General features: G+C 35.0%; 1 protein-coding gene across 4 annotated transcripts in view; it reads left to right on the forward strand.

Annotated features, from left to right (window-relative positions):
• Nucleotides 1-5,747: 5,747 nt before the first annotated feature.
• Nucleotides 5,748-23,712, forward strand: part of RAE1 (ribonucleic acid export 1) — a 28,921-nt gene continuing 10,956 nt past the window's right edge. For 2 of the 4 annotated variants that reach the window (XM_074288673.1, XM_074288670.1), the window contains exons 1-4: nucleotides 7,415-7,616; nucleotides 16,442-16,538; nucleotides 17,050-17,154; nucleotides 20,853-20,945. In XM_074288673.1, the coding sequence (XP_074144774.1) occupies nucleotides 16,449-16,538; nucleotides 17,050-17,154; nucleotides 20,853-20,945 (288 nt within the window). In that variant the 5' untranslated portion in view covers nucleotides 7,415-7,616; nucleotides 16,442-16,448. Of the gene's footprint in view, nucleotides 5,892-7,414; nucleotides 7,617-10,819; nucleotides 10,873-16,441; nucleotides 16,539-17,049; nucleotides 17,155-20,852; nucleotides 20,946-23,712 lie in introns of those variants that run through there. The other 2 variants (XM_074288671.1, XM_074288672.1) reach the window with 2 other exon arrangements.

The raw sequence follows: 23,712 nt of genomic DNA on the forward strand, positions 1-23,712 counted from the left end.
CAAGAGTTTGAGCTCCTGCCTGCCTTCTCTAGCTTCTGAATCTCCCCGACTCCAAAGGTTTGTGTTTCAGCCTCCAGCCACTACAAAGTTGGATGATGGAATGAGTCTGTCTCAGCCTTTGAGAGCTTCTAGTGTGCTTCTCTACTCTGGCCCTGAGAGCTTCTAGCCTATATATGCTCCACACTGAGTACAAACCAATCATTATTATCACTAGGAAACCATTATTTGTTTAGGATTAAATCAATTCTAAACTAGATTTAACCATTGTCTCCTCAATTCCACTTAGTACCTTGTTTCAAGTTCTGGCCCATAACATCTCCTTGTAGGATTAAATCAATCATATTGAACCATGCTAAATTAGATAACTATTGTCTATATCAATTCCAATGACTTAGTACCTTGTAAGAATCCTTTGTTTCAGGTTCAGAGTTCTGGCCCATAACAGATGATTACTACTTTTTTTTTTATTAATAGTTTTTATTTATCAGATATATGCATGGGTAATTTTACAACATTGATAATTGCCAAACCTTTTGTTCTAATTTTTCCCCTCCTTCCCCCTGCCCCAGATGGCAGGTTGACCAATACATGTTAAATATGGTAAAGTATAAATTAAATACAATATATGTATACATGTCCAAACAGTTGTTTTTCTGTACAAAAAGAATCGGATTTTGAAATAGTGTACAATTAGCCTGCAAAGGAAATAAAAAATGTAGTGGACAAAAATAGAGGGATTGGGAATTCTATGTAGTTCTTTCGCTGGGGGTAGCTGGTTCAGTTCATTACTGCTCTATTGGAACTGATTTGGTTCATCTCATTGTTGAAGATGACCATGTCCATCAGAATTGATCATCATATAGTATTGTTGTTGAAGTATACAATGATCTCCCGATCCTGCTCATTTCACTCAGCATCAGTTCATGTAAGTCTCTCGAGGCCTTTCTGAAATCCTCCTGCTGGTCATTTCTTACAGAACAATAATATTCCATATTTATATACCACAATTTACTCAGCCATTCTCCAATTGATGGGCATCCATTTAGTTTTCATTTCTGGCCACTACAAAGAGGGCTGCCACAAATATTCTTGCACATACAAGTCCTTTCCCTTCTTTAAGATCTCTTTGGGATATAAGCCCAGTAATAACACTGCTGGGTCAAAGGGTATGCACAATTTGATAACTTTTTGAGCATAGTTCCAAACTGCTCTCCAGAATGGCTGGATGTATTCACAGTTCCACCAACAATGTATCAGTGTCCCTGTTTTCTCACATCCCCTCCAACATTGTGCATTATCTTTCCCTGTCATTCTAGCCAATCTGACAGGTGTGTAGTGGTATCTGAGAGTTGTCTTAATTTGCATTTCTCTAAATTAATAATGACTTGGAGTATCTTTTCATATGGCTAGAAATAGTTTCAATTTCTTCATCTGAGAATTGTCTGTTCATATCCTTTGACCATTTAGATGATTACTACTTTAAAATATAGTTTGAAATCTGGTACTCCCAAGTCTAATTTTTTCTAGTTCTATAATACAATTCTTAGGTGGTTTGATTGAGATGGCACTGAATAAGTAAATTAATTTCATAGTACAGGCTGTTACAATTAATGTGAATTTGGATAATGTGAAAATTGTTTTAGTGTGAATTGTTAAGTGATACCAGGTCAAATTCAATGTGAGCCAAACTTCAATTGATGTTACATATGTGAGTCAATTGAGAGTTTTAACATGCTGTTAAGTCATCAGACTACATTCCTATCATTTCATGTGAATGTGATATGCTGCTGTAAACCATATTATCAACAATGGTGGTAGCATTTAAAAAAATATTCCTTAGCAAAATGGATGAAAGGAAAAATACTTCAAGAGGAAACATTGCCAACACAAAAAAAGAAGCTTGTTATTTTACAATAGAATGAAAGTTGATATAATTTAACTATAGTACAAAGATATTGTAAAATCTACAAGTGAAATAAACAAAAAAAGCAAAACTGCATCAATTTTTTATGGTTTGCAAGTAACTACAAGGAATATAAGTATTACTATGTTAAAAATGGAGCATCTTGTAGCTGTATGAAGATTACATCAAAAACATATTCCTCTTGATAGAACATCCATTTAGACAAAACCTTTAAATTTGTTTAAGGCAATGAAAGAAAATGTAAATGAAATGGATAGTGAAGAACCTTTTGCTTCAGGAACTGATTATCTTTGTAAAATTTGAGGACAATTACATAATATTAAAATTGCCAGAGAAATGATCAGTGCAGATGAGAAGATGGCAACTAAATTCTAGAAAAAAACTGAAGAAGGTGGATGCACTGGCCACTACATTTTTAATGTCGATGAAATAGTTTTATTCTCTAATAGATGGTTTCCACATCTTACATTTCTCAGAAAGAAGACTTTTGACTTTTAAAAATATTTCTTTTTACATTTTTACATCCAAAGGATCTGATAAAGGCCTCATTTCTAAAATATATAAAGAATTGGCTCAAATTTATAATAGTTCAAGACATTCTCCAATTGACAAATGGTCAAAGGATATGAACAGACAATTTTCAGATGAAGAAATTGAAACTATTTGTAATCACATAAAAAGGTGCTCCAAATCATTATTGATCAGAGAAATGCAAATTAAGACAACTCTGAGATACCACTATACACCTGTCAGATTAGCTAAGATGACAAGAAACGATAATGACCAATGTTGGAGAGGACGGACGTGGGAAACCTGGGACATTGATGCATTGTTGGTAGAATTGTGAATGGATCCAGCCATTCTGGAGAGCAATTTGGAACCATGCTCAAAGAGTTATTGTGCAAACCCTTTGATCCAGTGGCTTATATCCCAAAGAGATATTAAAGAAGGGAAAGGGACCCACATGTGCAAAATTGTTTGTGGTAGCCCCTTTGTAGTGGCTGGAAACTAAGTGGAGGCCCATCAATTGGAGAATGGCTGAATAAATTATAGTATATGAATGTTATGGAATATTATTGTTCTGTAAGAAACAACCAGCAGAATGATTTCAGAGAGGCCTGGAGAGACTTACATGAACTGATGCTAAGTGAAATGAGCAGAACCAGGAGATCATTGTACTTGGCAACAAGAAGACTATACAATGATCAGTTTTGGTAGACCTGGCTGTCTTCAACAATGAGATGATTCAAACCAGTTCCACTTGTTCAGTGATGAAAGAGAGCCATCTACAACCAGAGAAAGAACTGTGGGAACAGAGTGTGGAACACAACATAACATTCTCACTCTTTTTGTTATTTGCTTGCATTTTGTTTTCTTTCTCAGTTTTTCTTTTTCTTCCTTCTTGATCTGTTTTTCTTGTGCAGTAAGATAACTGTGTAAATATGTATACATATATTGGATTTAACATGTATTTTAACATATATTGGATTTAACATGTATTGGACTACCTGCCAGCTAGGGGAGGAGGTAGGAGGAAGGAGGGAAAATTTGGAACAAAAGGTTTTGCAAGGGTCAATGTTGGAAAAATTATCCATGCATATGTTTTGTAAATAAAAAAATGTATTTCTTTTTGTTCCATGAAGTGTGACATCCATAAAAAGTCTAACTTTTCAAGGTTTATGAAGTCCTCCTCTGATCAAGGTAGAGAAGGAAAGGAGACAGAAACTACTCCCTTACCCCCAAATAATTCCCTTTCAAGAAATTAGATGGAAATGCTTTACTTCTAGTCTGGCTTGGTTCTGGAATTCTTGGATTCCAAACTGGCTTGCTGTTTTAAATCCAAACCATACAGGAAGTGATTGACATTCCTCTACCACCACAATACATTTCTATGAAGTTCATTTGCTTTTATCTAGTAGCTTAAAAGTATTTCATTCTTCCTTTGAATGATTGTTCAGACCTTATCTCATTTCTTTGACTGATTAATTCAGTAAAAATATCTAGGCTGTATGCACACCTAATTCATAGCTCTCTACATGGTTGAGAAATCTGGGTCTCTGTAATTATTGAGATGGGGTTATTGAACTCCTTTTACACTCTCCCCATTCAGTTTAACATTTGCTTTTTTCGGGAAACCAACAAGAATATTGGCAGCAGGTTGTGGATTGGGTCAAGGACAAGACTTCCCAGGAGAACTTCAGGGAAGTTGGAGGAGATTCAGAGTCAGGATTCAGGAAGAAGGGGGTTTGAGATTCTACCTTTGCTTTGGCTGGAAGCTCCAGAAGCCTCCCAAGAAACCTGCTCACAGAGAAAAGGATTTACAGAAAAGAAACCTCCTCCCAAAGAAGGATTACAATTGAGAGACAACAGGACATTACTAAAGATGAGTATCATGGAAGGTATATGTTTGTTGTGAGCAGGTTGTAGCACATAACAAAGACACTTCAAAGAACAGAAGTAAAGATGTCATTAAGAAATTGTATGACAGGAAAAGATGATGAACTGGTCATGTGGTAATAATGCAAAATGACAGACAGGTAGACAGACTGTTTCACTGATATTCTTAAGGTATTGGAAGAAAAGCAAGGAAGGCTTCTAATACATTGGATGGACCCCCTGTGCTAAACTATTAGGGAAGCAGGGAGTTGCATAGTTTGGGAATTCTTGCCTGTATTATTGGAGGCAATTCTCAAATCACTGAGATTACAGAACCTTTAGAAAAGAAATTCTTAAATTATTGTGCATTGTGATAGTTTGGTAAAGTATATGAACTTTTTCTCAGAATGTCTTAAATAAAATACAAAGGATTACAAAGAAAACCAATTATATTGAAATACAGTTACCAAGTTTTTGTTTTTTTTTTAACAAAGCAAGTTTATGGACTACAAATTAAGAAATCTGTTTTTAAAGTTTTTGAGCATTCTTATAACCAAGGTTTTTTAATATATAAAAATTAATAAATTAACATAAAAATAATTACAAGATATGTTAACAGAAACAAAATCTAAACTGTTTTCCACAAAATGGTTAAATGTCAAATATCCATGTAAATTAAAATGGCTCATAGAGACATAAAAGTACTTAAACAAAGGTAAACTTAATTTTTTCTTATTAAATACCATTATATTAAATCAGCAGGAAGATCAATAGATATAGGCAATTACCACAAGTTGGTAGCTCTCCATCTTCCTTTTTATTCTTGAGCAAGAGCTATACTATCCATATAAGTGCTGTGCAAAATATAAATCAAAAAAACTTCTGGACAGCAAAAAGGTCAGCTTGCCAAAAAAAAACCAAAAAAAAAAAAAAAAAAAAAAAAAAAAACTATGCTTTGGGACCAATATCAAATGAAGTCATATTTTAAAAACAGCGTTGTTTTTTATGTCTAGTAATCAAATTTCCCTGGATAAGATAGACCTTGTTATACAAATTATGTGTTTCATTATTTAAAACTAAATAAACACTTACATTGAGTTATTTAGCTAATGTAAGATAATGTAATATATGTAACTAGGAAGCTATTTAACTCTAAGACCCCTTCACCATAAAAAGAAGATAGGAATAGTTCCATTTCCTGTATCACAAGGCTGCTGTGAGAAAAAGCATTTTGGAAAATGTAATTAATGTATAAACATAGATTATTATGTACTAAGAGTTTGGTATTAAATAGTTAAGGGTAAAAATAGCTTTTTCTGTTAGCAATCCAGTCAGTGCTTCAAGGAAACACCTGAACAATTCCAGCTGTAATGCATTATGATTCCATTTACACAGTAATTATGATGGCATACCAGTGTCAGAAACATAGGTAGTATTACTAAAGTGGTAGGCTGCAATCAGGAGGAGTTTACAGGAGGAGATGAATCAGTAAAGGTCTATAGGCAAAATATTGATTAAAAAAATCAATTCAATTCCATTAATTTTAACAAGCATTTTTAAAGCATCTGCTATGTGGCAGGAACTATGCAAGGTACTGGGGATATAAAGATTAAAAACATAAGTAGTTTATTTCAAGAAAAAAAATTGTACATGGAAAGTTAAATACAAAATTTATTGGAGAACACTAGCAAATGAGAATAATTTTCTTTTAAAAGACAGCATTTGAGCAGATATTTGAAGGAAATTAGGGGTTCTTTGAGGAGAGACTACATATGCCAGGTAGGAGAAACCTGCTTTTGCAAAGACAGATATGGAGATGGAAGTTCTGGAAAATTTGGAAGGAATGGACCATGAGGAACAAGCCTGGAAAAGCAGGTTGAAGCTAAATTTATGAAGGTCTTTAAATTCCAAATACAGAGAGGTTGGTTTGTATTTTATCCTAAAGATAAGGACCTCTTGGTCCCCTGGCTCCTGGACAGATTTCAGGAGTCCATCAATTTGAATTAGAAGGAGACAAAGAGAATGAATTTAGATGTTTGTTTTCACTAACCTATAAATAAAATTTATCATTTTTTTCAATTATTTAAATTTTTTTTCTTCTGAAAGGAAAACTGCTACAAGGTCAGTTGACAAACAAAATAATAATAATAATAATAATAATAATAATAATAATAATAATAATAATAATAATAATAATAATAATAATTTCCTGAGCAATGGAGGGCCTTAAAGATAAATCGGAACAGTGTTTTTCTTTTAAGGTTTTTTGTTTGTTTGTTTGTTTGCTTGCTTGTTTTTAACCTCGGCGCCGTAATTTTATCTGTGCACGGAACTTACGTTGGGGAAACTCCCTCTACCTACGCAAACAGGACCAGCTCAGTAGCGTGTTCTTAAATGAGGTCTCTTAGCTTGGGATTCCATGAACTAGGTTTGTTAAAGTAGTAACAGCTATATTTCGGTATAATCGGTTCTTCCTTAATCGCGCGTGCGCGTGTGTTACTGTACGTCTTAGAAAAGATTACTCTGGGACAGGTTCTACAAATTTTGAAAGTTAACTCAAAAAGGCTCCCGATTAGATTGTAATTTTTCAGCGTGAGCGTCCCCCCTCAGAAAGCGGCAAACGCTGCAATTTTGGGCGTTATTTATTGCTCAGTTGCTAGTGTAGACGAAAAAGTGATGGAAAAAACGCCGGCGATGCAAATTAACCTCTGAAAGCTTGTCACTTTTTTCCAGCAAAGCCGGTGGTCAAACTTTCCCCAGCACCGCATGGAGACTGGGGCATTTTGCAAAAGACAGTTAAGAACCACTATTTCAAAGAGCGCTCTCCAGGGCGCGAAGATTTGGTGACAAGAGGCAGGGCTTTCACGCTTGATTCTGTGGCAGATCCTTATCCTCCGCGCCGCCCCGCAGCAAGATAGCTGACTAACATTCATGTGAAAGGGAATGTTGAATTCTGTAATTGTCTTTACTTGAGATGTTTCTCCTCACATCGGGGTACCCCTTCTGACAGCCAATAATACCAGGAACGGAAGCTTCCGTTTACCTTCGGCAAAGCTTTTGCGCATGTGCGAAGGCAGCCTATCCCCTTTTCTCTCCCGCTTTCTCCCTCTTTCCGGGAATGAGGCACTCAGCTTCCGACGCGCATGCGTGGTCGACGGTTCTGGGGCCATCCCGTATTTTCGGAGGCCTCCCGGACGGTGGAGAATCCTAGCACCTACCCTTGGTCTCGGCTTCTTGTCTCCCGCTTCCTTCTCGTCAGGCGCGGGGCGAAGTTCTCTTAGTTCTTCCTGCTGTCTGGGCGCGGCCCAGCTTTCAGGTAGGCCTCACGCGGCGCCCTCGGAGGGGACTTTCCTCAGCCCGAACCCCGGCGTGGATGAAACGGCCCGTGGCCGAGGGGCTCGCGGCCTAGGAGCCCTCCTCCTCCTTCTCCTCCGTGCTCCGTTCTAGATGTGCAAGGAGCCCCTTCTCCCGCCCCTCGCTGTGCCACAGCTTAGCTCTCCGCCCCCCAGCCCCACACTGTACCCCACGCTGCTCCGGCGGGCCCCCGTTGTACCGGGCCCTCCTCCTCTGAATCCCTTGGCTCACGCCGAGAACTTTCCTAAGGGCTTTACTAACCGCATCCCTGCAAGTGAGACGTTCCCGTTTTGCAAAGACGAAAATCAGGACCCCCTTTGGGGTCCTCTTTAGGTGAAGAGGTCGCCCCTCAGTCATTGCTGAGAAAGGACCGACCATGGATTCGAACCATATCCTCCTAACCCTTAAGTTAGTGTTCTTTTCCCTGAGCTTTTGAGAATTAACAGTAATAGCGATACTAACGCTTACATAGTGCTTACTTTGTGCCAGACCCTTTGAAAGGATCTTTTTTTTTTTTTTTTTTTTTTTTTTTAATTTTTACAAAAATTGTATGCATGGGTAATTTTCCAGCATTGACAATTCCAAAACCTTTTGTTCCAACTTTTCCCCTCCTCTCCCCCCACCCATGGCAGGTTGACTAATACATGTTAAATATGTTAAAGTATAAATTAAATACAGTATGTATACATGTCCAGTTATTTTGCTGTATAAAAAGAATTGGACTTTGAAATAGTGTACAATTAGCCTGTGAAGGAAATCAAAAATGCAGGCGGACAAAAATAGAGGGATTGGGAATTCTATGTAGTGGTTCATGTCATCTCCCAGAGTTCTTTCTCTGGGTGTAGCTGGTTCAGTTCATTACTGCTCTATTGGAACTGATTTGGTTCATCTCATTGTTGAAGATGGCCTCGTCCATCAGAATTGATCATCATATAGTATTGCTGTTGAAATATACAACGAATTCCTGGTCCTGCTCATTTCACTCAGCATGAGTTCATGTAAGTCTCTCCAGGCCTCTCTGAAATTATCCTGTTGGTCATTTCTTACAGAACAGTAATATTCCATAATATTCATATACCACATAGTTATTCAGCCAATCTCAGTTTGATGGGCATCCTCTCAGTTTCCAGTTTCTGGCCACTACAAAGAGGGCTGCCACAAACATTCTTGCACATACAGGTCCCTTTCCCTTCTTAAGGGATCTTTACAGTTTTTTTTCCCTTTGATCCTCACAGTAATCCTGGGAAGTGGGTGATATCATCCTTATCTTATAGATGAGTAAATTGAGGCGAACAAATGACTTGCCCAGGGTCACACAACTAGTGTGAGATCATGTTATAACTTGGGTCTTACAGGCTTCACCCCTCACTTGGGCTTCATGAACTTTAAGAGAGGGTCTTTCCTGTTTCTCCCCAAGGAGCCTTCCAGGTAGGGGTAAGAAGTACTTCGAAGGGTAATCATCCTTTCCCCCAGTCTCACACTTTACAAGTGAGGAAATTGAAATCACAAACTTAAAACCTTTTTTTTTTTTTAAGAATCCAAAGTAAGGAGCAGTTACACTTCAAATCTGACCCCAAATTTTTGGTTCCGTACATTGTCTTAGGAAGAGCCTGTTCTTTACAAAGTCGTATGCAAGGTACTGTAGACTGTATGTACCAAAATAGAAAATAACTATCACTGACATTTCTCAGGCACTCTGAGGTTTGATAAGGACAGGTAGCTTCTTTGTGCAAATGAATGAGGCCCAAGTGACTCCTGCACGGTAGTTAATGTTCAGGATAGGAGACAGAAGCCACATGGGATTCCATGACCAGTGAGTGTTCTCACACAGACCCTCATCCCAATGAGGCTCCTTCACATAGGAGCAGCTACTGTCACTGTCCACATCCTCTACACTCCAGAACTCCCGTCTGACTTCAGCTCTTCAGGTTGCTTCTCATCAGAATAGCTGACATTTGCCTAGACTCTTAAGGCTTCCAAAGTTGTTCTTTATCTCTCATATAATCCTCGCAATAATTCTGAGAAATCTAGGCTACGATATGATTAGTCCCTTTTTTACAGAGGCTGTTCAGATGTTCAGAGAGGTGACTTGCCCATCCAATAACAGGGTCTGAATTGGAGCCTCTGTCGTCTTGACTTCACGTCTAGTGCTGTACCTGTCACATTACATAGCTGTTCTATGTTACATACCTTCCTCCACTCTTTTTAAAAACTTTCAGTGCTCTTTTTTGCCACTCAGTTAAATAAAAACTCACCCTACTATATAAAGCCTCTTGCTTTCAGGCTCCTACCTACCTATGTCATTGTTGTTTTTTGTTCATTGTATAAGATAACCCATTGATTTTCTTGGCAAAAACACAGGAGTGGTTAGTTTGCCATTTCCTTCTCCAGCCCATTTTATAGTTGAAATGAAGTGACTTAGCCAGAATCTCACAACTTATAGGTGTTAGGTCAAATTTAAACTTAGGAAAGTGTCTTCTTGATGCCAGGCCTGGCATTCTTATCTGCCGTACCAGCTAGCTGCACCAGCCCTTTAAGATTTGCAAAGTGCTCAGCATGTCTTTTTTTTTTTTTTTTTTTTTTTTTTCCTTTTATCTTTAGTCAATTTGCACTACTAGATATTCCTGATCTTCTCTTACCCTCTCCCCCATTTCAGGTTGTCCTCAACTTTGCTTGTTGAAATTCTTAAAGTAGTTTATGTGCTAAGATAGCTTCTCTATGAAGTATTCTCAGATCTCTTCCTTTCCACACCTTCCACTCCTCCCACTCCAGCTGAAAGCAGTCTCTCCCCCAGATTTTCCTAGATAATTATCTATGTCTTTTCTTTGCTCCATTATTTCTTCAGTCACTGTATGACCTAGAGCAAGTCACTAAGCTGCTGTTTGCCTCAGTTTACTCATCTGCAAAATGGGGATAATAATAATAATGACTACCTTCCAGGGTTGTTGGGAGGATCAAATAAGATAATTCTAAAGTGCTTAAAACAGTGCCTGACATGTAGCAAGTTCTATATAAATGCTACCTGTTATTATAAGGTATTGTTTTTTTACAGTATTCATATCTGTGTTCTTGTTCCCTGCACCTTAGCAGATTGTGGGCCAGAGACTATTTATTTCTTTTCATTTTTTTTAATTTTTTTTTTTTTATCTCCTGCATCTAGGACAATATCTTGGACATAACAGGTGCTTAAAATAACTATTATTTGTATTAAAGAGAAAGTAAGTATCAAGAGAGAAGTTTGAGTAGAATGATCATTTTCATGTGATGTGGAGTTTGTTGGCTTTGGGGGTGTGGTTTCTTAGATAAAGTGGCACTTTGAGTTGGCTAGGGTTGGGGGAGACAGAGAGTGGAGGAAGAGTAAAAGTGATCCAGCTATTGGGGATGATGTAAACAAAACATGAAGACTAAGGGCATGGTAACAAAAAACAGAATAATCTAGTTAACAAGAATTGTTGGATATATAAAAGGAGGTTGTATGAGAGAAGGCTGAACTGGGAGATTAGGGCAAACTCTGGGCCTGGCCCGCCTCTACTACTTGACAGAGAACTTAAACCATTAGGATCATGATCTATCAGGGTTTCTGTAAGAGAAAATAACATTGTGTGTAATGGAAAATGAACTGAAATGAGTCAGGAGTCCTAGGTTCTAAACTGTTCACTGTAAGAATTTGAACAATTCTTTTTCAAAACATCAATTTCTTGCCCCTTAAAATTTGGATTTGATAATCTTAAGGTCCTTACAACTTTGACATTCCTATAAGCAAAGTTCACATTTTTGCAGAACTTTGTAAAAGTACTTTTTCATAATAACTCTGAAATAAGGCAGGAATTATTTACATCATACAGAAGTGAAATCTAAGACTGAGAGAGATAATGTGACTTACCCATAGTTATAGGACCAGTGTTAGATTTGGGAATGGATCCTTAATCTTCTAACTAAATCCATTGCACTTTTCATTATTCAATACTGCCTCTGGGAAAGTTGGTTTCTCTTGTGGGTCCAACTTTGTTCTAGTTGCTATGAAAGGAAAACAAAGATTGATGTAATAGATTTTTTTTTTGCCCTGAAAGGACTTTTGGCTTCTTCGGAGAGAGAAAATTTGCCTGTATGAAACAACTATTTAGTTTAAAATACTGTTTTAAATTGTGTGATGCAGTCTACTACATATGTTATTTCTGGAAAAAAATTCTTTTTTGCCTAATTATATAGAAAGAATAGATTTTTATTGTTCCTGAAAATTCCAACAGATCTACTCTTGTTAGTTTAAAAAATAATTTATTGTCATCTCGACTAAATTCGCGCACTGGTTAGGAATCTATTATTGTAATCTAGGGGAAAAGTGATAAGGATCTGAACCAGGATAGTGGTGATTGTGTGAATAGATACAAGGAGTTGGATTCTAAAAGTATGGTGGTGGAAGCAGCAAGATGATTGGCTATGTGGGGATGAGGGGAAAGTGAAAAATTGAAGGTAGTACCAAGATTAAGAACCTGAAGTCTGGAAAAATATGAGAGTTTCTTCAGTAGAAATCAGAAAATTTAAAAGAAAGATGGGTTTGCAGGGAAATATGAGTTCTGTTTTGGACAAGCTGAATTTGATGTATCTGAGATACACAATTTAAAATATCACATGGACAGTTACTAATACTATTTTGATTTTGAAACTATACCTATCCTATGAATATTTTTGAACAAACAAATCCCTTTTGACATCTTTAAAATATAGTCCTAATAATAAAAATGTCATAGTTCGTTCCTTTTACAGACAAGCAAACTGAAGTATGCTACGGCTGATGAGTGGCGTACTGTTATGAAACAGAGTTTCTGATTTCCTGCCCATTGCTCTCTATATAGAATTCAGCTCTCATTATTGAAATTTTTCTCTTCAACTTTGTAACTTTTGAGAATGAGACCATGAAGCATATCCAGGGTATATTTTTTAGGCAAAGATCATCAAATCATCAAATTATTAATCATCAAATATTTTATCTATGGATGTTTCTAATCTGTTTATCCTCTAGGGTAAAGCAAACTGGGGGTCATGACCCCACATGGAGTCTTGTAATTAAATGTGGGAGTCACAAAATTATGATTTACTATCAGTAAATGTTTGATTTTTGTATACCTATTTTACATATATGTATAACCAGGATTATGTAAAAATTCCTCAGGTTAGAAGGGGGATCACAATTGAAGATTCCCCTGCTTTAAGGAAGATATGAAGCCAAGAAACACAACCCTTCTTTTTACATTTAGTTGTTTTTTTTTTAATAGCTTTTTATTTTTCTAAAAATATGCAAAGATAATTTTCAACATATACCTTTGCAAAACCTTGTGTTCCAAATTTTTCTCCCTCATACTTCTCTTCCTCTTCTCCTAGATAACAAGATAAACATGTGCAATTCTTTTAAACATATTTCCATATTTGTCATAATGTGCAAGAAAAATCAGATCAAGGGGAAAAAACCCATGAGAAAGAAAAAAAAAAACACAGGCAAACAACCAACAACAACAACAACAATACTGAAATACTGTTTTGATCCACATTTCCATAGTAGTCTCTCTGGATCTGAATGGCTCTTTCCATCATAAGTCTATTAGAAGTGCATTGAATCACTTCATTGAACAAAACCCTTTTTTAATCCATTATATATATTCGGTTTGATTATAGTAATTAACATGTTATTCAGTTGTTAGTCTTCTTATAGATAATGCAGTAGAGGGTACCTAGTTTAGCAAATTGGGGGGAAAATTGAGAGCATCAGATAAGTATTACAAGATAATAACCAGATTTGTGCTCACAAAAATTATCATGGAAATTCAGTATCAAATAATATAAAATCCCCACCATACCACTACCAAAAAATCCAGTATTCTTGGTAGATAAACAAAAGAAAATGTTTTTTAAAGTCTACATAGTCTGAAATGTTATTTGGATTAATGGCTTACTTTATTCAGTTCATTGCTAGAAGACATACATACATGTGCATTAATTGCAGGGCTGCTGCAGGCAGTTCTTAAAATGAAATTTATTGTTTTCAGTGAGCAAAAGAATCTTTTTTTACACACCCACCAATATTCCACCACTGCAGGAAAAAGAAAACACCATCCTTGTAACAAATAGACATAATCAAGCAAAACAAATTCCTGTAATGACAATGTTCAGAAATATATGTGCCACAATCTATATACTAGAATCCATTGCCTCTCTATCAGGAGGTAGGTAGCGTGGTTCATCATGGGTTCTCTGGAATGGTTGGGTGTTAAAAGATTTCTTGAAATTGTCTTCAGTGTATAAATTGTTCTCCTGGTTCTGCTCACTTCACTCTGCTTTAGATTATAATGTCTTTCTAGTTTTCCCTAAAACCATCTCCCTTATTTTTTTTTCCTTTATTATTTCTTAAAGTACAGTAGTAGTATAGTGTATCTATATGAATGTCTGTATTTTCGATACCTTTGTAGTTTCCAATTCTCTGCTGACACAAAAAGATATACTAAAAAATTTTGCACATATGGGTCTTTTCTTCCTTTTTTTAATGTCTTTGGGCCATTCTCCCATGGAGTTGTGTATTGATTTTTTTGAACATGGTTCCAAATTGTTTTACACAGTGGTTGGAACAATTAACAGCTCCATCAATAGTGCATTGCCTGTTTCCTGCTTGTACTCCAACATTGTTATTTCTTTTTTGTCAGTTTTGCCAATCTTATGAGTGTGAGAGATAGAACCTCAGATTTGCTTTCATTTGCATTTCTGTGATTATTAAAGATTTGGAGATTTTCCCATGTGGCATGCATAAATTGGTTTTCCTCCTTAGAAAATTAGGCCTGTACATCTTTTGACCATTTTGTTGACTAGGATATGGCTCTTATAATTTTGGATCACTTCCTTATCTTAGGAATGTTATCCATAGTAAGAAAAAATTTTCCAGCTATCTCTTGTATTTCTAATTTTAGCTTGTATTATCTTTCTACAAAATGTTTCAAATTTTTATTTAAAAAGTGCATTTTATCTCATAATTTCCTTGTTTGGTCTTGAACTCTTCCCATATCAGATCTGAAAGGTAATTTCTTTTCTTGTTCTTCTAATTTATGATGCCATCTTTTAGGGCTGTTATATATCCACTTGAAGTTTATTTTGAAAAAACTGTGAGATAGTTGGTCTCTACCTAGTTTCTGCAAAACTGCTTTCCAAGTTTTCTCTGTATTTTCTCAGATAATGCTGTAATTGGTGGATTGATGTTCTAATCAGTAGATTGTGTACTTAATCTGTTCCACAAATCAGCCTTTTTATTTCTTAGCAGTATTATTTAGATGATTACAGCTTTGTACTGTACTTTGTAGGTCTTTTCCTTGAGATTCCCTTAAGATTCATTGACTTTCTTCAGATGATTTTCCCCCTAGCAATATAAAGTATGACACTGAATAAGTAAAATTAATTTTAGAGATAGCATTGTCATTTTTATTGTTGACTTGGTCTATTCAGCCATTAATAATGAAAATTAATATTAACATTTTGGAGAACTACATGGCAATATTTATTAATACCCTACATTTTGATCCCAGTAATTCTACTTTAAGCATACTATCTTAAAATCATCATTAAAAATAAAGAGTCCTATTTTAAAAAATATTAATAGTTGCTATTTAATAGCAAAAAAAGCATGTATTTCCAATACTTTGAGAATGACTGAATAAATTAGGGTATTTTAATGCAATAGAGCAGTGATCCTTAAACTTTTTAAATAGGGGGCCAGTTCACTGTCCCTCAGAGTGTTGGAGGGCTGGACTATAATAAAAACAAAAATTCACACTCTTTCTCCACCCCTAAGCCCATTTGCCATAACCCAGTGGGCCGTAGAAATGTCCTCAGCGGGCTGCAGTTTGAGAACCCCTGTAATAGAGTATCAAAGTTTTTTTTGTTTTTTTTTTTTAATGAAACAAACAACTATAGAAATAATGTATATGAAGTGATTTGGAAGGAAATCATCACTATCAGAACTGTGTCTTTGCTAATTACAACTATATATATTTTTTCTTTTCTTTCCTTTTTTTTTTCCCCTGTCTCTACCAAAGATGACAAATATCATTAAAAGTGGTAGAATTTTTGGACATTCCTAGAAGAGAATATAAACAAGCCAAAAATGCTTTTTTGTTGTGCGTTAACTCTTTTGTGTTTTCCTTGTTAGAGGCTGGGGAATTTAAGTAAGATTTTGCACTTTATCTTATATGTTTGTTTTTTGCTGACAGTTAATTGTTACTTTAATTATACATTTAAAAACTTTATTTTTTTAATTTTTTTATTTTTTTGAGGCTGGGGTTAAGTGACTTGCCCAGGGTCACACAGCTAGGAAGTGTTAAGTGTCTGAGGCCAGATTTGAATTTGGGTCCTCCTGAATTCAAGGCTAGTGCTCTATCCACTGCGCCACCTAGCTGCCCCCCATTTAAAAACTTTAAAACAAATAGATTAGTTAAATTGAACGATCCTTTAGGTAAATTTCATAAAGAGAATCCTGCTATTATCTGAGAGGGACTACTCTTTCCTCCTTCATTCATTGTAAATGCTATTTATGTCCAGAGTATAGTATTCAGAGATAGGAAGGTAAGACAAGGCTTCCTCCTCTTCTCCAGTAGATGGTTACAACACAGATGCAAATGACTATAACACAGAATAGATCATGATGAAATACTTTAAATTAGTGGTACCCAATTTCACCTTATTTTCCTCCCAAGGATATTTAATATTAAGAAAAAGCCTGTCATGAATTCTTTCTTTTTTTCCTTTTTTTAGGACCAAAATGAGCTTGTTTGGAACAACCTCAGGTTTTGGAACTAGTGGAACAAGCATGTTTGGTAGCACAACAACAGATAATCACAATCCTATGAAGGTAACATGACCTTTTCCTGTAATTGGCATCCACACTGAAGAAAATAGGAATTTGGGTTATGAGAGAGGCTACATTACAATTTCATCGTCATGTAAAGCAATACTGTAAATCATAATTAAAGCAAGTGAAGATTGTCATATCTTTTACAGTAGAAATGAAATTAACACTTGTGCAATATTTCAGCCAGAGGATCGTTCAAAGTTAGGGACATGGGGAAAAAACTTGGATAAATTGATAAAATCCATATACAATAATGAAGCCCCTTCTGTGTGCAAGGCATTTACTTGAGTTACAGAGGCAAAAATTAACAGCTCCTGACCTCTGGAAGCTTATGACTTATTATTTTAGACAACATGTATACATAAGTTTATTCAAAATGATTTATAGATTAAATACAAGAGAATTTTGGAGGGGAGAGAGAAAATAGAAATTTGGAGAGCAGGAAAGGCCTTATAAGACATTTGGTGCTTAAGATTAGCTTTAACATAATATTCACAAATTCTCTTTACAGGATATTGAAGTTACATCATCTCCTGATGACAGTATTGGATGTCTTTCTTTTAGCCCGCCTACCTTGCCAGGGAACTTTCTTATTGCAGGATCCTGGGCTAATGATGTAAGTGATAGCTAAACAAAAGTTAGATAAATGACTTCTTTTTTATGTGAATCATTAATAATTCATTAAGTTTTGGTTTTGGCAGTACTTGACATATTAGCTATGGCATTTATGCTGTAATTGATAAAACAGTACTTCATGTACAAAGAAAGAAATCTATATGCATAGTCTTTGACTAATGTTGAATCTATAAACCAATCACATAGTAGGATATTATCCTGGTTCTGCTTATTAGCGGAATAAAATTACAATCATATGCAACTTTATATCTACATCCTTCAAACCATTTTGATACTGAGATATATGTGTATGTATATACATAGTACATACATACATAAAAAGAGAGAGATTTGCATTCCTAAACTGTGTGGTGTGTATTTCATTGTTTGAATTTGAAATTATCAGATTTAGTACACAGAGACCTAAACACCCTATTTTGTACTGCTCTAAATGGATAGTTTCCAACCATCTGTTGTAAGATGTTTTAAATTACAAATACACCAGTAACATGATGAGCACATTTGTTGTACTTAATCAGGGTACAAAGAATTCTGAGAAGGGTAAAATTTTCCACTGTGGACCAGATTCCTTTTATGCCCTTGTATAAATGATTGCACTGCTGCATTTTTTCCAGAAATTAATAAAGTATCTCAGAGTATAGTTGTACATTTCAGGATAGAAAAATAATAGCTTATTAGTCTCTATAAGCCATTATAAGTATTATTATGTAAACTTTTTTCCTTTTAACCTCCTATATTTTAAAAATTGTATCTTTAAGTTTGTTTTTTTTGTCTGGATATAGTTAAATTATACATTGTTGATTCTTAAATGCTTCGGTGGATCCATGATTTTCTTGATGTCTTACAGAGTACAAATTGCAACCCACCCATGCCTTCTGATTTTATATGATTTTTTTCCTTATCCTCCCATAAATCTTCCATCAAAAATCTAGCCATTATCAGAGTATCTCAACTTAGGCCTTTTAGCATTCTGTGGGCACCAGTCTTCATCCTTGCTATATGAGCACCTGCCTCCTTTTTTCAGTAAATATTTTTCTGAATGAGATCTTGAACACCACTGTGGGTCTCAGTCATCATTGGCAATTTGCTTACCCTTAACCATGGGAATTGCCATTGCTCTTTAGCTTACTTAAAATTAATTTTGATTCTTCAGGGATTCTGATGTTTAATGACTTGCAGCTATATCAGCATCACTGAAAAACTATCAATTTGGAAATATAAGTAGCATGCAATTTCCCAAAGGTAGTCCAGTTTGCTCTCTTACCCAGTTTTAGATATAATTGTCCATTTGCAATCTTTTTTTTTTTTCCTTTTTCTGAGGCTGGGGTTTAGTGACTTGCCCAGGGTCACACAGCTAGGTATTTGCAATATCTACTCCAGTTATGTGCATTAATGGATTTACTTATTGGGTTGCCCATCCAACTTAATATCAATCTGTACAATAGGCATTCTTTATCATTTTGGTTTTTCCTGTATGGATTGTTAGGCGTATCTCTTTTGCATGATAATAGATCTCATTGAGGAAATTCTATGGTATTCTGGAATTTTATGCAGTCAGCACTGTTACCTACAAATGGCATCTGGAAGACCTTACTATGTATGGAAATCCCCCTTCTGTTTGGATTCTGTATAGAGCATCCTCTCTGACTTTTTGGTGAACAAGAATGCATATGACTGTGTTCTGCCTTGTTGGCTATTAATAATCAAAAGATCATTAAATAAAGATATTTTTCTTTTCTTCTTCTTCTTTTTTTTTTTTAATAGTTTTTATTTACCAAATATTTGTATGGGTAATTTTACAACATTGACAATTGCCAAACCATTTGTTCCAATTTTTCCCCTCCCCCACAATGGCAGGTTGACCAATATATGTTAAATATGTTAGAGTATAAATTAAATATAATATATGTATACATGACCAAACAGTTGTTTTGCTGAACAAAAAGAATCGGATTTTGAAATAGTGTACATTTAGCCTGTGAAGGAAATCCAAAATGCAGGCGGACAAAATTAGGGGGATTGGAAATTCTATGTAGTGGTTCATAGTCATCTCCCAGAGTTCTTTCGCTGAGTGTAGCTAGTTCAGTTCATTACTGCTCTATTGGAACTGATTTGGTTCATCTCATTGTTGGAGAGGGCCATGTCCATCAGAATTGATCATCATATAGTATTGTTGTTGAAGTATATAATGATCTCCTGGTTCTGCTCATTTCACTCAGCATCAGTTCATGTAAGTCTCTCCAGGCCTTTCTGAAATCATCCTGTTGGTCATTTCTTACAGAACAATAATATTCCGTAATATTTATATACCACAATTTATTCAGCCAATCTCCAATTGATGGGCATCCACGTAGTTTCCAGTTTCTGGCCACCACAAAAAGGGCTGCCATAAACATTCTTGCGCATACAGGTCCCTTTCCCTTCTTTAAGATCTCTTTGGGATACAAACCCAGTAGCAACGCTGCTGGATCAAAGGGTATGCACAGTTTGATAACTTTTTGAGCATAGTTCCAAATTGCTCTCCAGAATGGCTGGATGTATTCACAGTTCCACCAACAATGTATCATTGTCCCTGTTTTTCCCACATCCCCTCCAACATTCTGCATTACCTAATAAAAATATTTTTCTAGTTGCCCTAAAGAATCCTGTATGCACTAGAAACACCTTGTTAATAATAGTCAGTCTTTGGGAATATTACTTTACGTAATCAAATGCTTTTTTATAATTAACAATAAAAACTAAAACAAGTTATTGTATTCTCTCCTCCTTCTAGTTAGTTGTGTGACTATGAAGATGTGGCTTACTCTAGAAAATCATTTAGAAAATGATTTTTTTTTAATCCAGGATTCTATCAATGCATATTTAGGTCATTAAAAAAAAATGAATGAAATCTTGTATTTTTACATCACTTGTTTCCAAACTTATCTCTCCTTTCTCCCTGACCCAGAGAATCATCCCTTATAACAAAGGAAATTTAAAAGAAAAAAAAGAAATTAAAAAAAAAAAAAAAAAAACAATGAATAAGGGGCAGCCAGGTGGCAGAGTAGATAGAGAACTGGCCCTGGAGTCAGGAGGACCTGACTTCAAATCCAGCCTCGGACACCTGATACTTGTTAGCTTTGTGACCCAAGGCAAGTCACTTAATTCCCATTGCCTCCTCCTGTCCCCCAAAAAATCTCCAGTTAAATCAAACTAATATATCAACTTAAGCTAGTAGCATATGCAGTGTTCCATATCCATAGTCTCACCTTTGCAAAGAGGTAAGGGAGGTACATTTTAAAAAATCTCTTCTTTGGGACAAAGCTTAAATATATTTATCATTACCATAATGATTTTTAGAGATGAAAAAGTAGGTTTAGGGTCCATTTTTATTGATGTCCTAAGTCCCTTGCTTTTGGTGGAGGAGATAGTAATAATACTATCTTTTTTTTTTTTTTTTTTTTTTGGTTTGTTTGTTTGTTTGTTTTTTGAGGCTGGGGTTAAGTGACTTGCCCAGAGTCACACAGCTAGGAAGTGGTTAAGTGTCTGAGATCAGATTTGAACTCGGATTCTCCTGAATTCAAGGCTGGTGCTCTATCCACTGCACCACCTAGCTGCCCCTAATAATACTATCTTATTATCAAATGTAGTTGAATGTAATGTGAATTGTTCTAGTGATATTAATTATTTTTAATACAGGTTCGATGTTGGGAAGTTCAAGATAATGGACAAACTATTCCAAAAGCCCAGCAAATGCACACAGGACCCGTACTTGATGTCTGTTGGAGCGATGTATGTTTCTATTAATTTCTGCTATTGAGTAGTAGAAGATTTTTATCCACAATTCATTACTCAAACTGGTTAAATTTCAAGAGACTCCTTCATTACACATCCAAAGAAGTCCCTATTTCTCAGTATAACTTTAGTTTGGAATTTTCTCAAATTTGACAATATGTTATTGATACTTCTTTGATCTAGGATGCAAAGAGCTTTTTCTTTGTAATACATATCTCATAAAGAAAAAGATGAACTTTTTGTTAAAAAAATGCTTAATGTACAAGCTTTTCTATCTAAAAATATTGGTAGATTTTTTTCTTTTAAAATTTATACTGCTCAGAATACATTTTTCCTTGATGTAGCAATTGTTTAAAATGCCATCTTTTGATATTCATTTTATGAAATTTTCTTAATTTCTGAGTGTATTTTAATACATGTATTTTAATATAATACCCATTAAAATGACAGTTGAATTTTTAAAGATTGAGCCCAGTTGCTCAGAAGAAATCATAATTTAATAAACATGCTTTCATGTTTGAAAATGCTATTTTTATACTTTAAATTCATATAGCTATGACTGTTGTGGACTAAGATTTTGAAAATTTGGATGATAGTCCAAAATAGAGCATTAATAAACAATATAGCCTTATCCAAAGTCACTGTTACTCCCGGTCTCAGTTTCCATGTGTAAAATGGGAAATTAGCAGAATAACCTATTCTAAAAATTTATTTTTCATATGTGTAAATAATTAACTTTATTCCATTTTATTCCATATATTCTATGTGGAAAAAAAATTATTAAGTATTGAAAGAGATACAAAGAAAATTAAGACATAGTTTCTGCCCTTGTGGAGTATTATAATTTAGCAGGGATATCCAATATCATACAATGATTCTTGTGTGGAATATAACTTTTTCAGGGGACATGACCTGTAATTTCATTAATATAGGGACATCCTGTTGAGGATGTATTTAGTAATATACACCAGCAACTATTCTGCAATGTTATAACTAAGAGATTTTTGGGACGCTTAGAGGTTGTGACTTTCCCAAATTACAAAATCATTATGTATTAGAAGTAGGATTGAATCCAGTTCTTCTTAAATCCCAGACCAGTTCTTTTACTGCCTCTCAAACAAAATGTAATACAATAAACTAAGAAAATAAAGTACAAAATTCTACCTAAGTCAATGTAAGGAAAGATCATTTCTGATTGAAAATCCCCAGAGGTTTTTTAATTAGATGTGATATGAGCTGAATCACAAGAGATGGGTAGAATTTTAAAAGCTAAAGGATACCGTACCTAAGAATACTAAATCTATGCAAGGGACAGAAGGTATTTTAGTTTGGCTATAGTAATACCAATATATGTTAGTATGAAGTAGTATGAGAATTATTGATTATTAGGGTATAAATATAGTCTAAAATGTAGTCTGGAAAAATATAAAGTGACATATAGGGTAATAAAATCTTATAAATCATAGAAATCAATACACTACATTTTACTTATTCTAGATAGCATTAATTTAACTTCTATAGAATCTTAGATCTAGTACATAATATATGAGCGTTATATAAATGACCAAGTTATCAAGCTCCTATATTTGCCCATTAAGTCCTTGGATAATATCCTCTAGGAGATAGTTGAAATCATAAGTTCATGAATGTGGAATTAGAAAAGATCTCAGAGGCTCACTAATCAGATACCGCTCCCCCTTCCTCCCCCCCCCCCCATTTTACCAATGAGATTGATAAGTGCCTTTCTCTTCTAAATCATCCATACAACCTTCCATTTGTCAGCTGGATGGTGGGAGCTAATGGAGAAAGGAGAATAAAGTCTCTTAACATATTACTGGGATGGTGCAGTTCTTGTGGCTTAGATGAAACCTGGGACCATTATAGATATTTTTGTCCCTTTTAAAGATATTTAGTATGAACACAATGGGACAAATTAATTGATCTCTAATAACAAATGATAGTAAAAACAGAACTTAAAATAGAAGTTAAGGCAGTGAGTATCTTTCATTTTCCAGAGATAAAAATCTGAATTGCTTATATACTTACAGTGATCTTCACTCTTTTTCTGCCCGTTATAATAGATAAACCTTCCTCACCACCTTTCTAAATGGTTCTCACTCATTTTCTTGCTTAGTCCCATAATTGATCGCCCGAGGAATGGAAGGTTGTTCTTCACCTTGAAAATTATAGACTTAAAGGATAGCTGACCATCTCATTTTCAATGATGACAACAAAATTAATGGTGTCTGCAGTTAGATCTAAGCAACCAGAAATAATAATGTTCAGAGAACACTTTGAAAGATTAATGTTTTACCAGTGATATCTCTAAGGACATATGTAGAATTAATCTTATACATTTATGAAATATGGAGGAGAGATAATTAAGTTTTACACATGGAGAATTGTAGATACAGGACTAAAGGGGAGAGATGCGGTGATAAATTTCTGTTGAAATTGATGTCTTAAGTAGTTGTTATTATTTCTAATATATTACTCTACTTAACTGAGCTAATTTAAAGGAGTTAAAAAGTTTTAATAAATTTATTTATAGTACCAAAAATGGTATGGTAAAATTAAAGTTAGTACTTACTCATACTTTATAATTCAGTTAGCATTTTATTCTGTTTTATTGAGATTTTCTACATTTGCTTATAGAAAGCAAAATGAAAGACAGTGATAATTAAATTGAATGAAGCATGACATAATTAAAGTGCTAATTTTGGATTCAGAAGATATAAGTTTAAATCCTGGCTCTGTTACCTTA

Source organism: Sminthopsis crassicaudata, chromosome 2 (genome assembly GCF_048593235.1).
Source record: "Sminthopsis crassicaudata isolate SCR6 chromosome 2, ASM4859323v1, whole genome shotgun sequence".
NCBI lineage: Eukaryota > Metazoa > Chordata > Mammalia > Dasyuromorphia > Dasyuridae > Sminthopsis > Sminthopsis crassicaudata.